General features: G+C 37.6%; 12 protein-coding genes and 1 non-coding gene across 13 annotated transcripts; 4 read left to right on the top strand and 9 right to left on the bottom strand.

Moving 5' to 3' along the window:
• Positions 1-23: 23 nt before the first annotated feature.
• TIF35 (translation initiation factor eIF3 core subunit g) lies at positions 24-836 on the top strand (the record flags this gene model as incomplete). The annotated part of the gene is made up of 1 exon (XM_003677868.1): positions 24-836. The coding sequence occupies one exon, from the start codon at positions 24-26 to the stop codon at positions 834-836; it is 813 nt and encodes a 270-aa protein (XP_003677916.1).
• Positions 837-978: 142 nt separating this feature from the next.
• On the bottom strand, positions 979-2,889 carry SNX41 (Snx41p; the record flags this gene model as incomplete). The annotated part of the gene is made up of 1 exon (XM_003677867.1): positions 979-2,889. One exon carries the CDS (start codon positions 2,887-2,889, stop codon positions 979-981), a length of 1,911 nt encoding a protein of 636 aa, XP_003677915.1.
• Positions 2,890-3,087: 198 nt separating this feature from the next.
• Positions 3,088-4,215, bottom strand: ERG6 (sterol 24-C-methyltransferase; the record flags this gene model as incomplete). The annotated part of the gene is made up of 1 exon (XM_003677866.1): positions 3,088-4,215. The coding sequence occupies one exon, from the start codon at positions 4,213-4,215 to the stop codon at positions 3,088-3,090; it is 1,128 nt and encodes a 375-aa protein (XP_003677914.1).
• A 576-nt stretch (positions 4,216-4,791) lies between these two features.
• Positions 4,792-6,555, top strand: YAP1 (DNA-binding transcription factor YAP1; the record flags this gene model as incomplete). The annotated part of the gene is made up of 1 exon (XM_003677865.1): positions 4,792-6,555. The coding sequence occupies one exon, from the start codon at positions 4,792-4,794 to the stop codon at positions 6,553-6,555; it is 1,764 nt and encodes a 587-aa protein (XP_003677913.1).
• A 192-nt stretch (positions 6,556-6,747) lies between these two features.
• GIS4 (Gis4p) lies at positions 6,748-8,979 on the bottom strand (the record flags this gene model as incomplete). Its single annotated transcript, XM_003677864.1, has 1 exon — positions 6,748-8,979. The coding sequence occupies one exon, from the start codon at positions 8,977-8,979 to the stop codon at positions 6,748-6,750; it is 2,232 nt and encodes a 743-aa protein (XP_003677912.1).
• A 789-nt stretch (positions 8,980-9,768) lies between these two features.
• On the bottom strand, positions 9,769-9,850 carry NCAS0Htrna7S. The gene has a single exon. It is a non-coding gene; the product is annotated as a tRNA-Ser (tRNA).
• Positions 9,851-11,069: 1,219 nt separating this feature from the next.
• Positions 11,070-11,567, bottom strand: RPL12A (60S ribosomal protein uL11; the record flags this gene model as incomplete). Its single annotated transcript, XM_003677863.1, has 1 exon — positions 11,070-11,567. One exon carries the CDS (start codon positions 11,565-11,567, stop codon positions 11,070-11,072), a length of 498 nt encoding a protein of 165 aa, XP_003677911.1.
• Positions 11,568-12,221: 654 nt separating this feature from the next.
• Positions 12,222-14,564, bottom strand: MAK10 (Mak10p; the record flags this gene model as incomplete). Its single annotated transcript, XM_003677862.1, has 1 exon — positions 12,222-14,564. The coding sequence occupies one exon, from the start codon at positions 14,562-14,564 to the stop codon at positions 12,222-12,224; it is 2,343 nt and encodes a 780-aa protein (XP_003677910.1).
• Positions 14,565-14,853: 289 nt separating this feature from the next.
• AFG1 (Afg1p) lies at positions 14,854-16,386 on the top strand (the record flags this gene model as incomplete). Its single annotated transcript, XM_003677861.1, has 1 exon — positions 14,854-16,386. One exon carries the CDS (start codon positions 14,854-14,856, stop codon positions 16,384-16,386), a length of 1,533 nt encoding a protein of 510 aa, XP_003677909.1.
• Positions 16,387-16,507: 121 nt separating this feature from the next.
• RML2 (mitochondrial 54S ribosomal protein uL2m) lies at positions 16,508-17,623 on the bottom strand (the record flags this gene model as incomplete). The annotated part of the gene is made up of 1 exon (XM_003677860.1): positions 16,508-17,623. One exon carries the CDS (start codon positions 17,621-17,623, stop codon positions 16,508-16,510), a length of 1,116 nt encoding a protein of 371 aa, XP_003677908.1.
• Positions 17,624-18,496: 873 nt separating this feature from the next.
• On the top strand, positions 18,497-20,491 carry CAT2 (carnitine O-acetyltransferase CAT2; the record flags this gene model as incomplete). The annotated part of the gene is made up of 1 exon (XM_003677859.1): positions 18,497-20,491. One exon carries the CDS (start codon positions 18,497-18,499, stop codon positions 20,489-20,491), a length of 1,995 nt encoding a protein of 664 aa, XP_003677907.1.
• Positions 20,492-20,646: 155 nt separating this feature from the next.
• On the bottom strand, positions 20,647-23,346 carry NFI1 (SUMO ligase NFI1; the record flags this gene model as incomplete). Its single annotated transcript, XM_003677858.1, has 1 exon — positions 20,647-23,346. The coding sequence occupies one exon, from the start codon at positions 23,344-23,346 to the stop codon at positions 20,647-20,649; it is 2,700 nt and encodes an 899-aa protein (XP_003677906.1).
• Positions 23,347-23,690: 344 nt separating this feature from the next.
• PUP1 (proteasome core particle subunit beta 2) lies at positions 23,691-24,485 on the bottom strand (the record flags this gene model as incomplete). The annotated part of the gene is made up of 1 exon (XM_003677857.1): positions 23,691-24,485. One exon carries the CDS (start codon positions 24,483-24,485, stop codon positions 23,691-23,693), a length of 795 nt encoding a protein of 264 aa, XP_003677905.1.
• Between the last annotated feature and the right edge of the window lie 98 nt (positions 24,486-24,583).

Genomic DNA, 24,583 nt, shown 5'->3' with positions numbered 1-24,583 from the left:
GAATCCAAGAATCTAGTTCAAACATGTCTGCCGAAGTAGCTGCTCCAGAAATCATTGAGAATGCAGATGGATCCAAGTCTATCGTCACATATAAGATGGAGAATGGTGAAAAGTACAAGATTACTCAAAAAGTCAGAGAAATAAAAGTTATTGAAAAAGTTCATAGATCAGTCGCCATGAGAAAGAAGTGGGCTAAATATGGTCTTGAAAAAGGTGCTCCAGCAGGCCCACAAACTTCTACTACGCAACCAGGGGAAGTAGTGGAACTAAGATTGAGTAGAAACTGGAAACAAAAGGAAGAAGAAAGATATCAGAAAGAAAAGGGTACCACTACCAAGACTGTGGTCTGTAGACACTGTGGTAACGACCATTACACCATGCAATGTCCATTTAAGAATATTTTGAATGAAATTTCCGCATTGGAAGATCCAGCTGCTGGATTAGATGAAGAAGAAGAAAATATGGTTCCATCTCAAATGGGTGGTGATGGTACTCGTTCATATGTCCCACCATCCCGTCGTCTTGGTGCTAGAGATCCATCATCCGATGCTTATAGAGATCCAAGAGAACGTGATGATTTATGTACGTTGAAGATCATGCAATTGAATGAAAATGCTGACGAAAACAATTTGAGAGAAGAATTACTATTCCCATTTGCACCAATTCAAAAGTGTGTTGTTGTTAGAAATAGAGAAACAGGTAGATCCAAGGGTCTTGCATTTGTTACTTTCTCCAGTGAGCAAATGGCAGAAAAGGCTTTACACTTCTTAGATGGTAGAGGTTTCATGAACTTGATTCTACGTGTGGAATGGTCTAAGCCAAAGCCTAAGGTTTGAGTAAACAGTATTGTGGGTTTAAGAAATGGAAAACGAACATTTTAATAAATAGTAATTTAAATCTGTATAGTATATAAGTCATTGAATTGAGATAAATGAATACGTTTCTCTATTTCTAGTATGCTAATGAATAATAATTAAATTATGTAATTATTTTATCTATTTCCTGTTTAGCATTCTTCCAAGCAGTTAAACTTTCAGTTAAGGTAGCAATGATGGCTTGTGATATATTATTCAGTATGAAGTCCCATTTTTTATTCAAATAATGTAACATGGAAGTTAAGTTCCTTGACATGGACTCATTGACTTCATTTATGTCCCTGTTTATTAAATTGAAACATTGTTTCAATTTCTCCAGTTCTTTCTCTAATTTTTCTAGTTCTTCTTTTCTTTCAAATTCTGTGAGTAAATAGGGATCAATTTCATTCAATCTATTCATATTCTTAGCTCTTTCCTTATTTCGCCTCTTTTGTAATTGTGCATTTAATAAAATTGAAGTAGAATTGGTAGTTGTGTCGTTATTTGTCTCTATATCTTGGGAACTATTGGTAGATTTTCTTGGTGATGTTGTAATTGATTCCTGCATTCGTTTAAATTGGTCTTCGCTCTCATTTATTAATTTAATTCTTGATTCTCTCTTCTTAATGGTGGTCATGATTATTTGGTACTGTAATAATTTCAGTTTCCTAAATGTCAACACTTTAAATGAGTTATCCAAAAATCTTAGCATTTCTTCAATGGGTTCTTCCATAACACAATTAATCTTGTTAGTTAATATCTCCAAAGTAACGTAATTAATATCAAATGCTTGACCAATTTTTTCAATTCCACGAGATAATTGTTTTAATAAATTAGAATTACTATCATTTAATATGACATTGTTTTCCAAACTAAACGCATTATAATATGCACCCAATTTTGTCAAATAACTTGCTAATGAGTTTAAGTTCGATTTGTTTGATTTTATTGTTTGATAAATGGGTAATAAACTTGTTTTATAATCGAAAAGGAATTTTTCTAGTTTATGAAATTCAATATTCCTCATGTGTAAATTTGCATCTGTAATTAACGTCGTATCAAGTCTGGTTAACGTTGTTGGTGCTGGTAATAATAAATGTAAGGGGCTTGGTTTTACTGGATTTAATGGTGGTGCTAAAAGGTTATTTAGAGGGAGTATTATAATTGGTGAAGAGTTTAATATATCCTTCCAAGTATATTCTGAATTTAAAAATTTTTGGAACACCACATGATTTCTAATCTCTGGGATATCATTACAATTATTTAAGAATGAATTAAATTTCCTTTTCCTCTTGTCAATTATCTTAGTGTCATTGTTGACATTTATTGGATTAATTAAGTAATTAATTAGTGGATGTTTCGTTGGTATGGGTGGAATTACAATAGTAGGCAATAGTCGTTTCAAGACTTGATATAGTGAGTCAAATTCCGAATATCTTCTCGTTACTCTCTTTTTATTAAATTGAATGCAATATCCAATGGCGTGTTTTCCCCAAGGGTCCTTATAATCCCCGCTTTCAATGATTTGAATCTTTGAATCATCAGTGTCAACATCATCGTAGTTATTACTGTTTGGTGCTGAATTAGCCATGGATATTGACAAGGTTTCAAATGGCTCGTCCAAATGGCTATTGATAACGCTCTTATTATAGTTATAATTTGATGGAGAAACATTTATATGATATGAGGAATGTTCTTCTGTTGTTGTTGTTGGTAGTTCCTCCTCCCCGTCTTCTTGTTCCTCTTCTTCCAGAGGGTCAGGTAAGAATATGTTATCTGTAAATGCATTGGTGTCCAAATGTGTATTCATATCAGGCGAATTCACCGTAGCAATCCCAGAGGCATAGAGATGATTAGTTCCTACAAATGGGTTGTTATCCTCTTCTATATCGACCTGATGTATCTGTTCGGAAGGAGGACTGTACCCTGAACTAGTTTGAGATAGTGAAGTGGGCGTCAAATTTGATGAATAGTCATCCTCTCCTTCGCCATCTGAGTTTGGATCCAAATCAGCTAGTGCGGAGAATGCGTTCATTGTTGCAGTTGGTTTGCTTATCTCTTAATGTTATTGCTCGTTTGTATGAGCCTGATTGTGTCACTAGAACAGATATACCATCCTATAACATTGAATATCCAGATTACCCTTTTTCTTCTTTGACCGCGAAACGACATGAATAAATCTATTTTAATTACTAGCGAAAAGAGTAACAATATATACATAATAAAACTAAATCTATTGGGAAGGTTGTTCAGGCTTCTTGGCCACGAACAACATCATTGGAGTAAACAGTTTGGATTTACCTCCTGCAACAAGACCCACGGCGGCGTTCTCCAAGGCCTCAGTAACTTTAACGGACCCCTCTGGAGCAATACCGACTCTTTCCATGACGGAAACCATAGTATTAGTAACTTTTCTACCCAGATAACTTGTTCTGAAAAAAGTGGCCAAGTCACTTAAACTTTGTACGTATCTCCATTCACCGGTCAATGGGTAATACCATGGAACTTCATCATTATTATCAGCCAAATCATTAGCCACTTCAATTTCGAACCCACAGTTCTTCAAAGCTTGAGTAGCGACATCGACACCAAACATCTTAGGGATCCCATCACCCAATTCAATCTCGTATCTAATCTTCTTATGTTCTTCATTATTTTCATCGAATTTATCAGTCATCACCCATTCATAAACGGCAAAAGTACCACCAGGTTTTAAGACTTTGTAAATTTCCTTATAACATTTCTCCAAATTGGGGGCATGGCAAGTAGCCTCAATGGCATAAACTTTATCAAAAGTATTTTCTTCAAAAGTTCCATTCAGATCCATGAAGTCTCCCTTAACAAATTCCAACTGTTTATCCAACCCAGTCTTCTTGGCTACCCAATTAGCCTTCTCAATCTGATAATCATTATTATTCAAACCGACAATATGACATCCAGTGAAATTAGCAATTTCTCTAGCGGGACCCCCAACCCCACATCCTACATCCAAGACCAAATCACTCTTCTTTATACCAGCCATATAAGCCAAATAATGCTCGTGTCTTGCAATGGAAGCCGCGAACGATTCACCCTTGTAAAATCTGGAGAAATGGAAAGAGGACCCCCATCCATATTCGTAGAAATCAGTGACGATATTGTAATAGGAATGAGTAGTTTCGTTGTAATTTTCCAGTCTCTTGGCTTCAGATTCCTTGTTATTTTGAAAGTTTTCCAAATAAGTGGAGACTGCGATCTTTTGAGCGGTCTTGTCCTTGGAGAGAAGTGCTGAGAGACCAGTCTTGGCACCTATTTCTTCTCCGTGTAGGGTCTTTGTGAAGTCTGCTTGTCTTTGTCTTAATTCTGTGTTGGAGGAGGACATGTTTGTTGTTGTTGTGCTGATAGATCTGCAATGGAGAGTCGGTACAAGAAAGTCGTAAAGATTATCTGTATATATATATGAATGCAAGGCAAGGCAAGGGAGGAGTGATCTTTAGAGGAGATGTATGTAGTAGTCATTGAATGGAATATTTGGTGTCGGTTATCGGTCTTGTGCGTATAGATGGAAAGAATGGATTGTGTCGTTTAAGAAATTTGCGAAGTTGGAAAAAGTGTCAGTTAATTTCTGTTAATATTCGTTTAAAATCTCGGATTAGGGTTATATTTTCTATTTAATCCGGAGGTAGCCCTAGGGCTTGTTTAATTAGGGCTTAAAGCAAATTTCCGGGTAACAAATGATGACAAAGCAAGCGTTACCCGGAATTCCGTTTAACGTTTCTTTTTCTCATCAATTTCCAGATTTTTGAACCAAAAGAATAGATAACAAGTGAGAGAAATTAAGGAACTTGAACAAGTTGGGTGGCAAATTTAATTCTTACTCCTAAAGTTAAACACAAAAAAAACCGAAGGATTCACTTGCGACATTTAGGAGAATCCAGCAACACACCAGAATTAAGCTATGTCCACTACTACCGCCAAGAGACCACTAGAATTAGATCCAAATAGTCGGCTACAATTCGCCCAATCAAAAGAACAGCAACAAGAACTGGAACGATATAGTACAGAAGATGCAGGTTCCAGAAAGAAACAGGAAGTTTCCGGTACTAGCAATGCAGCAGCAACAACAAACATGACCAAGAAACAACTCGATATCGAGGCTAAGAATAAAAGAACCGCTCAGAATAGAGCCGCTCAAAGAGCATTTAGAGAAAGGAAAGAACGTAAGATGAAGGAATTGGAGGAAAAAGTTAACAATTTAACAAAGATCCAAAAACAGAACGAGATAGAATCAGAGTTCTTAAGAGGACAACTGATTACTTTAGTCAATGAGCTTAAAAAATACAGAGACCCAAACCCTAATGAATCGAAAGTGTTAGAATATCTATCTCAACATAACGGTAATAACAAGGATTTCACTTTCCAGTTCCCAGAAACGTCAAATTTGAATAAAAAGGTAACGATACCATCTCCAGATGGATCCTTTGAAAGACAGCAACAGAAGAAGCCAAGTACAAGTAGCATCTCTTCAAATGATGACTCTTCTTCTTCTAACTTGATGCAGACGATAAATACTCCATCTATGTCAACGACGACGTCTGTCTCATCCAACCAAAATCAAAACCTAACTGGTACCACCAACAACAAAACTTCATTGGAGTGGTTCGATAATATGTTTAATAACGATGATCTTTTCAATCAACAATTATTATCTTTATCAAATACTGCAAATGCAAATAAGAATACCACAACAACAGCAACCAATACTTCCTTACTACAACTTGATGACCCGAACTTAATAACAAATAATTTCGATGTCACAGATAAATTTGATGAACAAGTTTCGGATTTCTGCGGGAAGATGAACATGGCCTGCGGTACAAGGTACGATCCTGTTCCAAAATCCAAATCAAATACTTCTACTCCACAAAATAATAACAGCTCCTTACTTTCGCCACCATCCAACTCAAAGCAAATTGCAAATCAAAGCAATCTTTTCAATCTTAACACTCCACCAAACTTAAATATAACAAACACTTTTGATTTCAATTCTCCATTAGATTCACCACAACAACAGAACCAGGCGTTCGGTCAACTAGGAATGCCAAATTCACCTCAATTCTTAAGTGCGTTTGAGCTTCCAACAGAAAATTCAATCCAGAAACAACCACAACAGCAACAGCCAATGGCTAGTAAAAAGTCTCCAACACTACCATTTATCAATTCATCATTAGCTTTCCCTACCGATGATATATTTAATAATACTATCAGTAACAATAATAACAACAGCAATACCAATGGTCCACTTTTCAATGAATCTTCAAGTTTGTTATCAGACTTTATAAGGAATGAAGATGGGAATGTATCGGATTCTGATAATGATGCCGATTCTGATTTTGATAACGATTTAATTAATAAGAATTTAATTAATCAAGAAATTTCAAATCCAGTACTGGCACCTGCTCCAACATCTGTTCCTGCTTCAACTGCGGCTACTGCTGCACCTGAAGATGAGGATGATGATGAATTCATTGTTCCGTCAAGAGATGGTGGTTTATTAAGATGCTCTGAAATTTGGGATAGAATAAGTGCACATCCAAAATATTCTGATTTGGATATCGATGGATTATGTTCAGAATTAATGACAAAGGCTAAGTGTTCAGAAAGAGGTGTAGTCGTTAATGCAGAAGATGTTCAATTAGCATTGACAAAGCATATGAGTTGATTTTATTATTCATTTATTCTTTTAATTACTTCAGTGACCTTTTTTTTTTTCTCATTATAATAAATATAAACATATTGATTAGATTTATCAAGTTTTAAACAAAATACATGTAATTAGATGATAATTATCAAACACCAATCAATTTATGTATGAAAAAGCAATATGCATTAATAAATTTAAGTTTACATTACACTACATGATATTACAAAGTGAATGGTCTTCCTGTGAAGATTTATTTTTCTTTTTCATCTCCTTGAGTCTATCTTTCCATCTTTTCTTATCTGTACCCGTACCACTAATGGATTTTAATAAAGTCGGTAACGGCGTACTCTTAGTCCTTTCCACAGCTTTCATGGCTTCAATATTTCCTGATCTTTTGTTCTTCGCACCACCATATGATCCCTTCTTTCCAGTTTTCTTATTATGATGGTGATTATTATCATGTGTTTGTCCATCATTGTGGTGGTTTGTTTCTTCCTCCTCATCTCCATCTTCATCCTCTCTACCAATGGCGCTTTTACTACTACTACCATTAGTATTATTTCTATTGAAAGCCCATTCACCGATACTATTAACAGTTCTAATAGATCTATGCGCGGTTGTATTATTAGTTTCCATCCTAGTCGGTAGGTACATCTCTGGTCCTGCTTCCTCCATCAATGAATCATCAGTATCATACATATTATCGTCGTCGTGATCGTCCTCTTGAGGAAAAAATTGTTGTGGTTGATCCTCCACTTGATCATCCGCCATCGGATAGTATCTATTCTCGAACCTTTGATTAGTTTCATCCCCAGCAATAGATTCCAATTTATTAGATAGATAGCTCGTTGTGAGATCTGGACCTGCCGTAGATGTGGGTCCCTGTATTGGCTGATGATGAGCATCTGTGACAATCACCATGGAATAGAAAAGTATCTTGGGGAATGAACGATTCGTATCTAATAAATCTTGTAATGTTAATATTTGTAAATTATCCATAGAAAATTGTGAATCGTAAAGTAACCAATCATCCATTATATCTGCTATTGTGGGTTCATTATTAGATTGTCTAATTGCTGTGTATATTTCCTTCGTTACTGGATGTTGAATTAAGATTGATTGTAAGACTAATCGGAAATGACCCTCAATGGCGTCTGAGATGGAGATCGAAGGTAAGATGGAAAGTACAGAATAATCTGATGATAGATCATCTATGTCTTCATCTTCATCTTCATCGTCTCGATCGTCAACTTCACCTTCTTCAATATCCGTCCTATCCAGATTTAGAATCTCCCGACGTGATATAGATGATGATGAATCTGTACCTATGCTATTCAAAGAACGTTTCAGACTGGACATGTCTGTTATAGATGACTTGCCTATCTCATAACTTTGAATGGATTCTTCAGGTGTCAGTTTATGGTCATGAAGATTATGATAAGTGTTATTATTAATATTATTATTGGTAGCAGTGATGGTAGCCGTAGTGGTTGTAGTGGCAGTAGGATATTCTGCCTGTTTATCTTGTTCTAGTTGTGCTATTGATTCTTCATCCTGCCTTGTAAGTGTTAACTTCAATGGATGCCCATTATAATTCATGGAATCTCCGTCATCAAAACTATTGATTGAAACAAGTTCAGATTGTGGTGGAGTAAACATCATGTTTGGTGAAAATTTATTTGATTGCTCCTCTTGCTTTACCATATTTAATGGATCCTTATCCTTTCTATGCTCCCTTGTGTGTGAGAAATTAAGTACAATGGAACTTCCACCCACATCTATATCGTCTAAATTCTCCTTTTCTCTAGTTTCCGGAGTTACTAGAGTGGAATCTATAGGTTGTGTTACTAAAATCTGATCATCATTCTTATTTAATGCTGAATGTGTATCTATCGATTGTGGTGAGATTCGGTCATCATCTCGATGATCAAGATGATTATTTAAATGTAGATTTTTCCTTGCTTGCCAATTTGAACCTGCAAATTCTAAAAACACTGGATCATCAAAATTATTGATGGTATCCGTAAGCAAGTAATGATTTTCGTGATTATAACATTTAGATTGGGTTAATCTTTGAATTTGAATCCCTTCCAAGTGCTCTAAATGGAAATAATCCCTAAGGAACGTTTCCAATATGGATAAATCTCTATGAACTTTATCTGGGATGGACACGAGTAATATCTTTCTAAAATTCGGTTTCAGTTGTTGTGTATTATTATTATTTGTGTTGTTGTTATTATTATGCTGTTGAGGACTCTCGGTGGCTGTAACATCCGAATTTGAATAAAAATGGCTATTAAGAAATCTCTTCAAAAGAGTGTACTTCAGTTGATTTCCCGTAACTTCTTCAAAGTCTCCCAACCTAATGTTTGTGAGATACCAAGACCATAGTCCATTATCGTCGTTATCGAAATAATCCGTAACTCTAACTGATTTTTGCATAATCTTACTAACTAGATGAGTGTTGTTTCTCTCTCTCTATGACGATATCAAACGTACTCGTATGTCCAGCTAGGCTCTAATGTATGGTACCGGAGAGATGATTGATTTTCAAGTATTTCAAACTTTCTATTGTTTTTGCTTTAATATCAATTAGCGATTCACTTACAAAACATACGTAATTTTTCATTGTTGTTGATGGCTATGTTTTCCATTTTTTTTCGCCAATTTGAAATTCGGCGGCATCCGCTTACGCACAACAGGAAATCCATATTTCAATAAACCCTCAGAAGTAAGGAACCGTACAGTAGGACCCTTTTGGTGTCATTTATTTGAAATATTTATTAGTTTTCAACATTGCGGAATACCAATGGAATGTTCCAAACTTTTTTTTTTGAAAACTGGAAACCGAGACCTTTCCAGGCAGGTATGGATCATATCGGCATACCTTGCATAATGAGAAACGAATAACCAGGCTCTTTTTTAGATTTTTACATGGTACACATTTATACAAGGTTAGCACTTATCAACAGACCACAGCGGGCCATTCTGTGTTAGTAATCGTTCTCCATTGGGTAGATCTTGGCAATAAAGTACGTAATTACATTTGCGGCGCTTGGCGATTTGCCGCTCGGACCGAGATAACAGCCGACAAATCTATTGACAATTATTCACAACAAAAAATTTTCTCCTTCATATATTTGTCATGGAAGAAACGAGGTCTGTTTGAGAGTGTTCCATTCAGATAATTTAAATTGGAACTTGAGCAAAACAAGATGAGAAAAAAAATAACGACAACTGCAGGACTCGAACCTGCGCGGGCAAAGCCCAAAAGATTTCTAATCTTTCGCCTTAACCACTCGGCCAAGTTGCCTTAATAATGAAAATTTGTTGAGTAATTTGACCGCCAGCCTGCCATTTATTATGGTTTTTATCTTGTTTATTTACCAGGTTTGGAACTCAACTTGGGAACTCTTTGAAAGCAGTGATATAATAAAAAAGGTATAAGAAAAGTCGAGTCAATTAAATATGAATATAGCGGGATTTTATTTTATTTTTAATCTAGGTTCTTATTTCAACAAAAAAAATAAAAATAAATAAATAAAAAATTATTGAATTCATTTAAAACTTCATTAATCTTCCTTCACAATTAATGAGGCCCACACTAAGACAAGTTAGTTTCAAAATGACTTGCTACTTCCCAAAACAGCTGAAGGAGACCGCGGCTCATTTTATATGAAGTTATGTTGCATTTTGTATTGGGCGGTTAAAGTTTTCTACTTTAAGGCATGTGGCCGGTACTAGCAATTGTGCTGACATTAAAATAGAATGAAAAACTTCTTTGATACACTCTTAAATAAAGGACACAATTAGGTAGTAAGTAGGCTAAAAGTTATTTACCTGAAAGTAACTGGAACGGAATGGCATAAACTAGCTGATACTGCATTGTGCCGCCCATTTTTTCAATATGATAGTCTTGACGAATATTTCATTGGTTGAACAACTTGTCTCGAAAGATCACAGGGGGGCCTTGTTTGAGAGATAATACGAGATAGGGCTGTTTCTTTTAGTATCACCTCATTTACCCACCTACAATAGTTTTACAGAGTTATTCTGGGATTAAAATTGAATTATTTTTGCAAGTACAACATTAAAGACAAGATAAGAAAGAAAATTACTGTTAAGAAAAGATATGTCTGGCACTGAAAATGGACCAATATAACCATGGAGGAAATGGTATATCTTGGTGAGTAAGTCGCCTATTTAATCTTGTTTGAAACGGACCATGATCATAATACTGATAATTAAGTTTTAAGAGAAAACAATCAAGTAAATAGAATTCTAATGAATTAAAATTCAGGTAATCGTAATCTCCTTAGAAAAACTTAAATTAAGATCAAAAGTGTAATCAAACGTCAATATGAATTTCTTCAAATAATAATGTTAATAATAATAATAGTAAGTTAGTGGATGCACAGAAAAAAAATTGAGTGACGTATTAAAATGGATATTTTTATTTGTATGATTTAAAAAAATAATGATATATTAAATTAATTTTCATGAGTTAGTTGAGTCAACAATACTCCAACACCTTAGTTTTCTGGAATTTCAATTTCACCAGCATTGATACCTTCAATGATATCATGAGGGTTCTTGAAGTCGACACGACAACCAATGGATTGAGCGGTACCCAAGATTTCCTTGGTGACAGAAGCCAAGTTCTTACCGAAAGATTTTTCTTGCATTTGTCTAGCGATTTCAATGATATCGTCTAGTTGTAAGTTACCACTGTGCTTGATGTTCTTATCCTTCTTTCTATCTCTTGGTGGTTCCTTCAAAGCTGTGATGACTAGAGAAGAAGCAGATGGAACAACAGATGCAGTAGCTTGTCTGTTTTGGATCTTCAATTGAACAGTAACCTTAATACCCTTGAATTCCTTGGTAGCCTTGGCAATATCTTCACCAACCTTCTTTGGAGATAGACCTAATGGACCAATCTTTGGAGCTAAGGCAGCAGAAGCACCAACTTCACCACCAACGGCTCTCAAGTATAGGTATTTAACTTCAGTAGGATCGAACTTTGGAGGCATTTTATCTTGAAAATTTATCCGTTATATACTTTTAGTATTGAAAGAAAGAGATTACAAAACATAATACCCTACAAATCCTTTAATAAATTCCGGATCTTTATCATCTTGTAATGATAATGCATCACAGCGTAAGCGTGCTTGCAAGGTTCAATACGATTTTCCAACATCGCGACTTTTCGCATCGGCAGGGTATCCGAAAAACTCTTAGCGAGATTTTGAGCCTAGGCGGAGGGTGTCGTAGACATTTCCGTTGGTCTAGGCAGAAATTTCAAAAATAGGCAGAAAATAAAATTCAACTTAGAAGGGAAGCCACCCCTCTAGGCGGAGAACTCACCCCTGCTAAAATAAAATACCCGAAAACACACAATTGGGAAGTGTTATCTTAAAGTATACAGATAATAACAAATATTACTGCTCTAAGGTTGCTCTATACTTTTAACCGTAACCTCCAAAGTTGCTAATGTCTTACTATTATTACACCCAGATCCTCTCTTGCTTTTCGGATGTATGGGTGTTACAGTCAAATAGAACTTTATTTTCTTTGTTTTTCGTTCTTTGGCGGCTAACTGAACTTCAACGTAATACTGATGAGATAGAATAACTTTACGTAGTATCCTTTTATCTATAATTACATCATTATTAGTTATAAATCTATTAAATCTCTCTACCATTGCCACGAGGCTTTCTTTCTACCACTTCTAGTATTGGGAAGAATCTAGATGCACCAGTCGAAGTACTTAACATCACCGTGAACTTGTTCTCAAGCCCCTGAACAGGTTTAGGACCCAACACTTTGACAATACGTTTGGAATTTGCTTTCAGAAGCTCACTAGATTTTTTCAATTGTGTGAAATATTCGGAGGCTTCCTCTTTCACTAATCTTGTACCGGTCATCATCGACTCGCCCTCATCATCGGATTCAACGTATCGAAGAATTTCTCCAATTGTAATTTCTATATGGTTTAATTGGCCTTTCATAAATTTCAATGATTCCTCTATTCTAGAAGAAAATTCTGACTCTTTAAACATAAATTTTTGAAGCGTCTCTTGAGATAGCGTAAACGTGGGTGTTTCCGGAGAACCAATGGAAGAAAATGGCTTAAAACGTAGCTTATAGATTAATTCATCATTAACAAATTTGGAGTTAGCTGGATTTTTATTGGTAATCACATTATATGACGCTAAGATTCCAAATTGAACAACCTCAACAAGACACAGTGATTGAGTTATCTTGCATTTATTTCGTTCATACTGCATATATTTTAAACGATCTTGCAGTCCAGGCATATCTAACTCCATTAGCTTATGATATTGATCCCTCAGCCTATCTTTTTTTTCACCTGCTTTTAGTTTCTTCATTCGTTTATTCAAGGCATGGATATCACTGATTGTCCTTTGAATCCCAGTTTCTATTATATTTAACCCATTTTGTAAATATTCACATAAGTAATAAACATACCAAAATAAAGAATATGACTCAAATGGTTTATAACAATCAAGATCAAACCCTTTCAGAGTAAATTCAATCATTGCATTTAGTTTCATAACAAATGCCCAGGAAGCATAAGATTCAATGAAATTATTTTCTTGGGCAGTACCTGATTGATTAACGACTAAACGAGATGATGATCCAAGTTGTGTTAAAACATTCTCTAATTGAGCTTGGACTGAGTCCCATAGTAATATTTGCCTATTATACCCTTGTCTATATCGACATGTGTTCTGAGAAGAGTTTTGGTACCACTCAAATAAAACACTGATACAATCTTGTAGTATGGGATCAAGAGCATTTTCAATTTGAGGGCTTATCTTGGTCAAATTGTTTGCAATGGGTAATACGTGGGCCTGTAAGAAATCATGAAGAGTAAAAGTTCCAAGAACTGATCTATCGTCTCTCATTACAAACAACGAGAATATAGCTCTTGCAATTACATGAAGTTGACGTATTTTGTTGAAGAAATTGGCAAATTGGATAATCTCTAAGGAACTATTGGCCTGTGCGATCTTGAGGATAAGCTTTATATCATTGGCAAGTACAATGAATCCATCATAATTTGAAGATGGTTCCACCAATTTCTTTGGTGGAAATTGGTTTGCAAGTCTCTTTTGGATTTCCATTGAAAATGAACCCACAGGATATGCCTTATCGAGCTCTGGTTCATCGTACAGCTTCTGGGCAAGGTCAATCATTTCATCCAAATGTTGAGTAGTGGAAGAATAGAATAAAATATGATCCTCAAGTTTGACTAAGCAACTAGTTAGCTTCAAGATATTTGTCAATAAAATTGTTCTCTTATCATCATGGATCAGACTTAAAGTTTCTAACCCTTTATTTATATATTTTAAAGTCTTCACCTTATTTGGCAATCCCAAATACAGATCAAGACCCATTGCATTAAAATTCAAATCTTCTTCTTCAAATATAACTCCTGCCTTGAGCAATTCACGGGCGAATTTAGTAAAATAGCCAATTCCAGTGATACAACTTCCCAAAACATCATCATAGATGGGGTCTCCTGTATTTAAAACATTAACATTATCTAGTGGTGGCAATGTCCATTTCTGAAGAAAATATTCCATGTATTTACAACTCAGCAAAGTTGTCGGTAGGGTTTGGTAGTCGTTTAACCAACACACAACCAATCTCATTAGACGGTCTAGGATGGCTGAAACATAATCAATCTGATCCCATTCCCCTTCCTTGGCGCCAAACCCATATGGCTTATTGCAATCAAAATGTATTTCCTCTTCTGTCAAATCGATTAAACTCGAATCTAACTTCTTATTGTTCACTTCTAGGGAATGTGTGCCTTCGAACAAGTCAAAATTAGGATCCTTAATAATTGTTCTTGCCTGCAATCTATCACTTAATTCTTGAAATAACTGTGTCACATCAGCTAAGTCATTTGAATTCACAGATTCGTAATGATCATGAGCTGTAAACTGGTTGTCCTGATGATCCACGCGGAGATTACTAAATGACTCTTCTAGAGACATTTGTTCCTCTTTGATTTTCGTTTTAAAGGATTCCTAACAATGAAGTCTCTTCCAATTTTCAGCGTAGCCAATATAGCTTAAAATATCTTGATTTTCTTCAAGTAATCACTATTGTTTTTAAGGTCTACTCATTTGTTTAAGTTCGAAATTTTCCACCGCTATTCGTTTGGAAATTTAAAACAAAACCCTGAAATCTACGTAATCAGATCCTAAGACTCTCGAAGACTAGTATAATACATGCATATACTCTAGCTTAGCTAAATACCCCAGATCTTGCCTTTGCTATTAAATGAGTTTTATAATACCATATGCTATCAAGGCTCCCTATTATTGCCGTCGATGTCATATATCGGTCCCCTTAAAGAGATTATTTTACTCCATTGATGGCGTTAGTTCCAGTCGAACACCTTTGGAAGAATATAATCGACTCGTGGAAATAAAAAAATTAAGAGATGATCCCCATCAAAGAGGGATGATTGAATCATTAAGTGATTTGTATGATTCATTAAAGAACTACGAGCCGCCTGAGATCAAACCCGTTAAAATATCATCATTATCATCATCCAGTTGGAGTAACAGGTTATGGAATATATTTGGTAGAAAAGGCCAAGGGAACCAACCGTCCGTGGAAATAGATGATTCTGTACCCAAAGGAATATATTTGTATGGAGATGTTGGATGCGGGAAGACGATGTTAATGGATTTATTTTATTCCACTGTCCCCACGCATTTATCGAAGCAAAGAATTCATTTCCATCAATTCATGCAACATGTACATAAGAGATCGCATGAAATTGCCAAGGAACATGTAGAAATTGGGAAAGGGAAAGTCACTGACATTGATACTATTCCTGCGCTTGCCAGCGAAATTGCTAAGGAATCCAATGTTTTATGTTTTGATGAATTTCAAGTCACTGATGTGGCAGATGCTATGATTTTGAGAAGGTTACTTACTTTGCTTTTATCTAAGGAATATGGAGTGGTTTTATTTGCCACATCCAATAGAACTCCCGATGAATTATACATCAATGGGGTGCAAAGAGCTTCGTTCATACCTTGTATTGAATTAATAAAGCAAAGGACAAGAGTATTATTTTTAAATTCTCAAACTGATTACAGAAAGATTCCTAGACCAGTGTCATCTGTTTATTACTTCCCTCGCAATGGATTAAAATATAATTCGAAAGAGTGTATTCAAGCTAGAGAAGCTCATATTAAGGAATGGTACGATTATTATACACAAGCTGCAGCAACTGGTAATGAAGGTGAAGGAGACGAGTTAATACATAAGAAATTTGAAGATTTTACATTATCCATTTGGGGGCGTCAATTTAATGTTCCACTTTGTACACCTCCATGTGTAGCACAATTTACCTTCCATGAATTATGTGATGAACCACTTGCTGCCGGAGATTATTTGGCGCTGGCCAATAATTTCCATTCATTTATTATTACAGATATTCCATATTTGACAATATTAAGAAGGGATGAAGTGAGAAGATTTATTACATTTTTGGATGCTGTTTATAATAGTGGTGGGAAATTGGCCACTACAGGTGCAGACGATTTTACATCATTGTTTGTAGAGCCTGAAGATATCTTGGATGATTTTACTTTGAAACCAAGTAAGAAACAGATGGAAAGTAAAGAAAGTTCATTGAGTATTAATGATGAAGAAATGATTGCCAAGCATGGATTTTCGTTGGAGATTGCTAAGAAATCGCATATCTTTGCATTAGATGAGGAAAGGTTTGCCTTTGCCAGAGCGTTAAGTAGATTATCGCATATGAGTTCTACTGATTGGGTAAGCAGACAACCTTGAATATATGTGACGTGCGTGATGGACGACTTGTACATAGAATAAAAGTAGTGGTAGTAGTAGTAGTAATAATTGTTTTATTTCGTTTGTTATATACAAGAATATATGATATATATCTGAATTATTACGTTCTCTTATCCTTACCTCTTGGACGATCTTTCACTTTCATTCTATTTTGATTTTTACCTCTTCTTGTCTTGTAACCCTTTGCCAATTGTCCCCAGGGAGACATTGATAATTTATTTGACTTGGATTTACCACGACCACCACCGTGAGGATGATCTGATTTATTCATTGCGACACCTCTCACATGAGGTCTTCTCCCCATATGTCTTGATCTCCCAGCTTTCCCCAGGGAGACGTTTTGATGATCAATATTTGAAACGACACCCATAGTGGCACATGCCTTTAATGACACATATCTATGCTCACCACTTTGTAAACGAACAATAGCTTTATTCTTATCTTTCAATTTGGCAATAATACGAGCATAAGTACCTGCAGCTCTACAAAATTTCCCCGGTCCAATGGGTGTAATTCCCACGTTATGGACCACGCTTCCAATGGGGATCATTTCAATGGGTAAACAATTACCTCTCTGTGCTGTCTTTACACTTAAGATGGCGGGATCTAATTTACCACCCATTTCCTTCAATAAGGAATCCGGTATCCCTCTTCTAAACGATTCAATCTTATCACCTTGTCTTAACCCATCGCATGCCAAGACGTAGGACAAAGTACCCTTTTGTAAATTTCTCAACAATGCAATATGAGCCGATCTACCTGGATCATACTCGATTCTCTCGACGAGTTGTTCCCCGGCATCCCATCTGAAGAAATCCACGGTTCTTATTCTTCTTCTGTGACCACCACCCCTATGTCTAACGGTAATGTGTCCCGTATTATTTCTACCACCTGTGGATCTCTTAGCCAGGGTAAGTGCCCTGACGGGTCCACCCTTGTATAAATGAGGATATATGGGGGTTCTATACCACCTGGAACCCGGGGAGATTGGTTTCCGTTTCTTCATCTGAGTGATCTGCTTAGCCAATTTCCTTCTCTTCCTGATGAGAGAGTCCTGCTTCTCGAGGAGTGCGATATCCGTCTCATTGGGCGTTATCTTGAGGATGGAGGGTGATATCGGTGCTTGTTGGAGGAGCGGTTGGAGCACTGAGAGAGCTCTTGTAGCGGGCCACTGGGGTCGTCTAAGTCGGATGGTACTGAGCAAGTTAGACAGCATCCTGTGTGCGTGTGTGTGTGCGACTGAGTGAGCAACTGGTGTTATTGACACTTGTACATTTATCCATCCATAAGTGCTTGTATTTCAGAATACCCTAAGTTCCTTCTACTAATAATGGCGCGATCAGGGTAATGGGCCATTTGGGCGGTATATAAAAAGTGGCGAATATTCTGTTTCTTCTGTTCTAACTACAACTTCAATCTACTCTCCAAAACAAAGAGGATAAGCAGCCAATAGGGCATTGGTCGGCAAGAACAGACGTTCTTGGTGAGCAGGAGAAGGCTTTGTTCCTGTCCTGCTGGTCGAATAGATGATGACAAGCTGTCGCCCCAAACGGATCCTCTCTGTCACACACAGAGGGAGATGACCGATCATTGACATTAGCCAAACACTGAAAATTCTGAATCTTCGACTAGCAGGCAGAGATAAAGCACTTAATCTGGCACAGACCATACACTACACTACGTAACTAAGTATATATAAGATACCCGTTAGAACAGCACTGGGAGATGACGAATGCAACTTCCATGCTAATCATGAAGCTCTTCTCATTGAAGATGAGCGAGGATTACAACAAGTTCTACCCACCGATCCCTCTCTGAACGATAGGCTCGCTGAGCCTAGCATTTAGGCTCACCGTTAGGCTCGCTCTGCCTAGAATTTTAGGCCCAGGTTTGGGCAGGGTGGCCCTCCGGATCTCCGCGACATAAAAGCCGGACCGGACCGGCAAAGGATCATGAATGGAGGTTAAGGATGTCTTCATGACACCAGGATATGTAGAATACTATATAAGACAGTTGCACTTCCTCCATCTCTCACTCTTTTGCAGGACTACTCAGCAGGATAACACCACTACCACTCATCCACCCTCGTATGAAACTCTGCAGTCCTACCGTCGTCCGCTGCTCCAAGACAAGACCCTTCATCGCCGCCAAGAGATTCATGTCTTCGACAAAACTGCCTCAGCAATTCCCCTTCGAAACAAGTAATGGAGAGCATTATTGGGCACAACACCCCAATGCCCATTACCAGAAGGCGGATGCCGACGCTTTCAAGGGACTCACTTTTGCTGAACAATCAAAGTTACCATCGTTGCCCGTCCCTGATTTGAAATCCACAATGGCAAAATATTTGCACTCTATCAAACCTTACTGTCATAACGCAACGGAATGGGAAAACCAATCTCTATTGTCCAAGGATTTCTTGGAAAATATGGGTCCCGTCTTACAATCAAGATTGGAAACTTTCGCCAAGGATAAGAGGAATTGGCTTTCATCCTTCTGGGATAACCAAGCTTATTTACAATATAACGATCCTATAATCCCCTACGTGTCTTATTTCTACGTTCATGACAAGTTACCAACTACTCATTTACAAATTGAAAGGGACCCACTGTTGAAATCCACAGCAATAATCTCTACAGTAGTCAAATTCATTGAATCATTAAAGAGGGAAGCCATTCCTGCGGAAATTATTAAAGAGAGTCCATTTTGTATGAATAGTTTCCAATTAATGTTTAACACGGCAAGAATCCCGGGAAATCCACAGGATGATAGAGATACAAATATCTTTTATTCCATTTATGAAAATAATTTCATGGTCGTAGCATTCAGGGGACAATTCTATAAATTGTCGACTCATTCAGAGGATAATGTACCATTACCTCTTAACGCTATTTGGAAACAATTATATTCCATCGTGAATGACTCTTCTGCCGCTCCGGCTACACAGGGAATCGGATCCCTTACCTCATTACCTCGTGATCAATGGCGTACAGCTCATGCGGAATTAATCAAAGATCCATCATCTCGTGAATCCCTAGAATTGATCCATAGAGCATCTTTCATCTTATGTTTGGATACTCAAGTTAAACCAATCACTCTAGAGGAAAAATCAAGAAACGCTTGGCATGGTGATGGAATCAATAGATTCTACGATAAGTCTTTACAATTCTTCGTCACAGGTAATGGATCTTCCAGTTTCTTAGCTGAACATTCCAAGATGGATGGAACACCAACTTTATTCTTAAACACTTATGTATGTCAACAAATGGCAAAACTGAACCCTGAACAATTCATCAAGGGAACATTGTCCCCCTCCACTGCATTTGAATCCACCACCAAACCACTCCCATTCTTAATCACACCCACTATCAAATCACAAATTGAATCAGCTCAAAATCAATTCCAGGTACAAATTAATCAACACGATTTGAAAGTTTGGCATTATAACAGATATGGTAAGAATTTCATCAAATCACATGGAATGTCCCCGGATGCATTCATTCAACAAGTAATACAATTAGCCATCTACAAATATTTGGGACGTCAATTACCCACTTACGAAGCTGCATCCACACGTAAATATTTCAAAGGTCGTACGGAAGCCGGAAGATCAGTCTCACCTGCATCACAAGCTTTCGTCCAATCATGGGATTCACCAACAAAATCAACAGTGGAAAAAATTGCATTATTGAAATTATCAGCAAAGGAACATTCCAATTACATGAAGGATGCAGCAAATGGGATGGCCATTGATCGTCATTTATTTGGTTTAAAGAACATGTTGCAACCAGAAGATGTTAAACCAGAATTATTCAAGGACCCAACATTTAATTACTCTTCCACTTGGCTAGTATCCACATCACAATTATCCTCAGAATATTTTGAAGGGTACGGTTGGTCCGAAGTCAACGATAATGGTGTCGGGTTGGCATACATGTTGAATAAAGATTGGTTACATATAAACATCGTTTGTAAACCAGAATTCAGTCTATTTAACGTGCAAAAGATGCATTATTACTTGAGTGAAGCAGCTGATGAAATCGCTGATGCCTTGATTCAAGTTGAAAAGCAAGCAAAATTGTAATTAGTTAGTTAATTAATGCCCCATTATGACTTCAATTTTTTTCTTTAACCTCCCTCTCCTCTACATACATCCATCTATTTAAAAAAAGTACATATATACAATTTAATAAAGTTACAAATTTTATTCATTAAATTCGAATTACACAATTACATATTTCAATCAGATGTAAGATCAATGACATCCGCATCATCATTACGATCACGATTCAAAGAAGGTACCGGTGCTGAAGCCTGAGAATCAGACACTGTAACACCCAGCTCATTGGCCCTCGTCTCAGGGTTCTTCCTCTTGCGAGGTAGTACTGGCGGAGGATGTGGATATTTCTTAGGGATGAAAGGCGACACATTCGATGACGAATGACGTGATCTGCCATGGACTGGAGCCCCCACTGGTCGTTGTTTATCAGAAAGTGGTGGTGCCGGAGCCAGGGCTGGTACCGGGGCAACAGGGGTTCCATTCATGCCCAATAAAGTTGTGTTTACATCGTTCAAATTGGGATACCCTGTGCGAGTAGTAGGTACCGTCCCATTCATCCCAAGAAGATTCATACCATTGATACCTGATAGCTGAGGTGGAGAAGTCATCGTGTTTGCGTAAGGGAACGATGGTACTATTGTGTTTGAAGGAAGTGATGTTTGTTGGGGTCGCAGTTGCATCGTATTATTATTGTTGTTGTTATATTGCTGTGGTGGCGAAGAGATACCAGTACTGCTTAGACTCCGAGGTGGCAGGTTCCCAGAAAGACCCAAGAATGATGTGGATCTGGCGGCAGTCACAGATGGAAGAGAACTTGGAGGTGAGAATGTTCCCATAGGTGGTGCTGGTGCATGTGAATTGGAAGATGTAGATGCATTCCAACCCACTGCTGGTGGAATCAAAGTGTTCTCCGCATTTACGGGCCCTGGTCTTGTTTGTGTGCTTGTCATTGGGTAAGATGCACTTCGAGGAGGGAGTGTCGTTGGTGATGAATTACCAGGGATAAATGACGGTGGTGCCGTATATGTCAACGGTAGTATGGGGACTGTGGCACTATGATCTTTTGCAGTGGTATTTATCCATCCTCTAACTTCGTTGTTATCAGTAACATTAGTATTACCATTATTATTAATTGTCATAGGCTGCACAGATGTATTATTAACTTGCCCTGCGGTGCTGTTTTCATTATCATTATTTATAATCGATGGATCTATATTTTGTCGTATAGGGGGAACATTTGTATTGGTCCGTTGTGTAGGTTTTGTAGCTGCTGTAATGTACTCTGCTGTAGAATCATTATGCCCAACATGTAATGATTGGTCGGGTATTTGTCTTCTCAAGGACGACAACGGAAGATCTTCAGGATCTGCTGCCTCCTGCGGTGTAGATGTTGGCATTGTATTTTTATCAGAAATTTGTGGTGGTTGTGTCGGTGGCTCATCTTCTGGCTCTTCATCACTACTATCTAATGATATCACTATGGGTTCCTCAGTATGATGATGCGGTATGGGTGGTACACTGCCACTTGATTCTAATTTCATTGGAAGATCCATCGATGATTCCTTCTTTGCTGTGGTTGTACCTCCATTGGGTTGAGTTTCCTCACCATCTTCATGTATCGCTACCCATGAACCATTGGGTGACAATTCTACTTGTTCCACATCATCAGTAGAATTTTTAATAATTTCCTCCACAAATTCACTAATGGCTAAATTTTCAATGGGGATATGCGTTTGACACACTGGACATTGCCATGTGGGTACTTGTAATTGAGAATGTAGATACCATAACGCATCAAAACATTGCAAATGTTGGCAAAGTGCGGATCTTGCTGGATATTTCATTCTTGTGTATGAGATGGGACATTGTAAACTCATTACCGTAGACGTAGTAACGAAATCAGCATCTTCCTCCTCTCGTAGCGTTCTTTGTATGTATAAGATTGATGATTGTTTGGATATTTTAGGGTGCTTTAAAACTATGCTCTGTACGAGTTCTTCGGGAGTTATCAATTCCATTAGATAAATGAATAATTGATATTCTTGCTTTTGAAATGCGTATATAAATTCCAAATTATTGTGCATGGAAGGTTCTCTTACAAATTCAGTCAAATCAGCTGGCTTCGCTGTTCCTGGTTTATTCTTCAAACCTCGCACGTTATCTTTAATCTGCGTACCATTAAACAGTATTTCATTCGGTATTGGGAATAATATGGGTTCCTTTTGCTTTGATTTAGCAGAATGTGATAGTCCACTATACAGTAATATTTTAAATTTTTCCTTATTTGATTGTAATATTTCCCAGTCATTCTGTGATAAATTAAACGTTATTCTTGAACTGCCTCTTCCCGTTGTCCTTCTCACTTGACAATGTCCACCTGGAATTAATTTAATTAACTTATAAAATGGCGATCGCCTGAAATAAAACGTATCATTGGTAGCGGTCTTTTTATTGTCATGAGAAGTACTATGCTTTTGATCCTTTGTTGTTGTAGATTTTTTCGTCGTTGTTGTTGTTGTATTAAGTGTCTGTTCGAATAATGCCTGCGGTATAGTGTAATGGAAATTGCCCGTCTTGATAGCATTCCAAAGGTTAGTATACTCTGGTAAAGTGGATTCTCCATCTATAATTCTTTGTAGGAAAACAGTGACCACTTTAGGTCTCCAGGGATCCACTCTTCCATTAGATATAGATTGTTTAATGAATGATCTTATTCGATCTTGCAGATCTGCTTTCAATCCACCCGTGGATACTGTAATTGCCTTACAGACTTTCTTCAAATCCGTCACTCGAAGGGATTCCATTAATTTGATGGCATATTGTATCTCCTGTTGCAATCCCACCCCTGTGGGACGAGGAGGGCTCGTAGATGTGGGCATTTTAACTCTATGTGAATGACCTGCGTTGAATGTATGAATCCTTTCCGCAAAGATCAAAAGTTGATAGAGATGGTGGCGGATAGGATGAGGGAAGCTGATGCGCCGTTGGGTTCACTGGACTATCAGCTAAATATTCTGATCAAATTACTATTCTGTCACTGTCACTGTTTATTTCCCATCATCGATGTATATGTTAACTGTATACTTTTAGAGATGGCCGGGTAACGTTTACTTACTTACAATAATACAATGAGAAGAACAATAATAACATGTCAGTTTGATACGATTTTATAGATATTTATTTCTTGGGTAGTTATTTGTTTATTTATTTTGGTTTAGTTCATCTATGCAGCGGCATGGACACACACTTCCTCTTCGTCTATCTCGCAGACGTTTATAATGGATTCCCTTAGCACAGCAGTGGTGCCTCTAGCGAATTTATAACTATTTTGCTTTGCCTCTCTTACGTTAGGAGTCAAGTAATTCCTCAAGTACTCAGCATCTTTACCGACTTCCATGACACAGACATCCACATTGGACCCAGACCCTAAATCGTTGAAAATACCCGCTTGAATGGCTTGTGAAGCCAATTCCACAGCAGCTTCTTTACTCATTTCTGGTTCCCAATGGGATTCCAACACAGCCATGGCAGCAAGAGACCCTGACCCTAGGGACAAATAGTATCCAACGTCCGTGGACCCATGTGCATGAATGGAGAACAGATGAGCCCCCGTTGGGTCTGTTCCGGCGACGATCAGGTACGCACCAATGTGACCTTGATACTTGAACAAATGTTGTTTCAACATCTGTAGAGCGGATACGACTCGTGGTTCCCTTGATGTGTATAAGGAATGTAGTTCGATATTGGATCCGATCAATTGAGTGACAGCTTCTGTGTCTGCGGCGGTCCCTGCCCCAGCACACCATATACGGGGACTTATCCTGTGCAGTTTGGCACAGTTCTTGTTGGCGACGATGGGACCTTGGGTGGACCTTGTATCTGCTGCGATGATGACCCCGTTGGCGTACTTGACCCCGACGATGGTGGTCCCTGTGGAGGTGGCCTTTGGTTGCTGGGAGTGGGACTTGGCGGCAAGGGCTGCGTTTCTCTGGTAGTTGTCGAAGGATAGACCAGCCATTGTGTAGTGGTTGTGTTGTTGTAGTGGTTGTCTTAGTTGTAGTAGTTATATAATGGGTGGCAAAGATTCCCTTTTATCTTTTAACATTTCAGTCCTGG

Source organism: Naumovozyma castellii, chromosome 8 (assembly GCF_000237345.1).
Source record: "Naumovozyma castellii chromosome 8, complete genome".
NCBI classification, from domain to species: Eukaryota; Fungi; Ascomycota; class Saccharomycetes; order Saccharomycetales; family Saccharomycetaceae; genus Naumovozyma; species Naumovozyma castellii.
The sequence above is the reverse complement of the archived record's forward strand: the minus strand, read 5'-3'. Positions and strand labels throughout refer to the sequence as shown.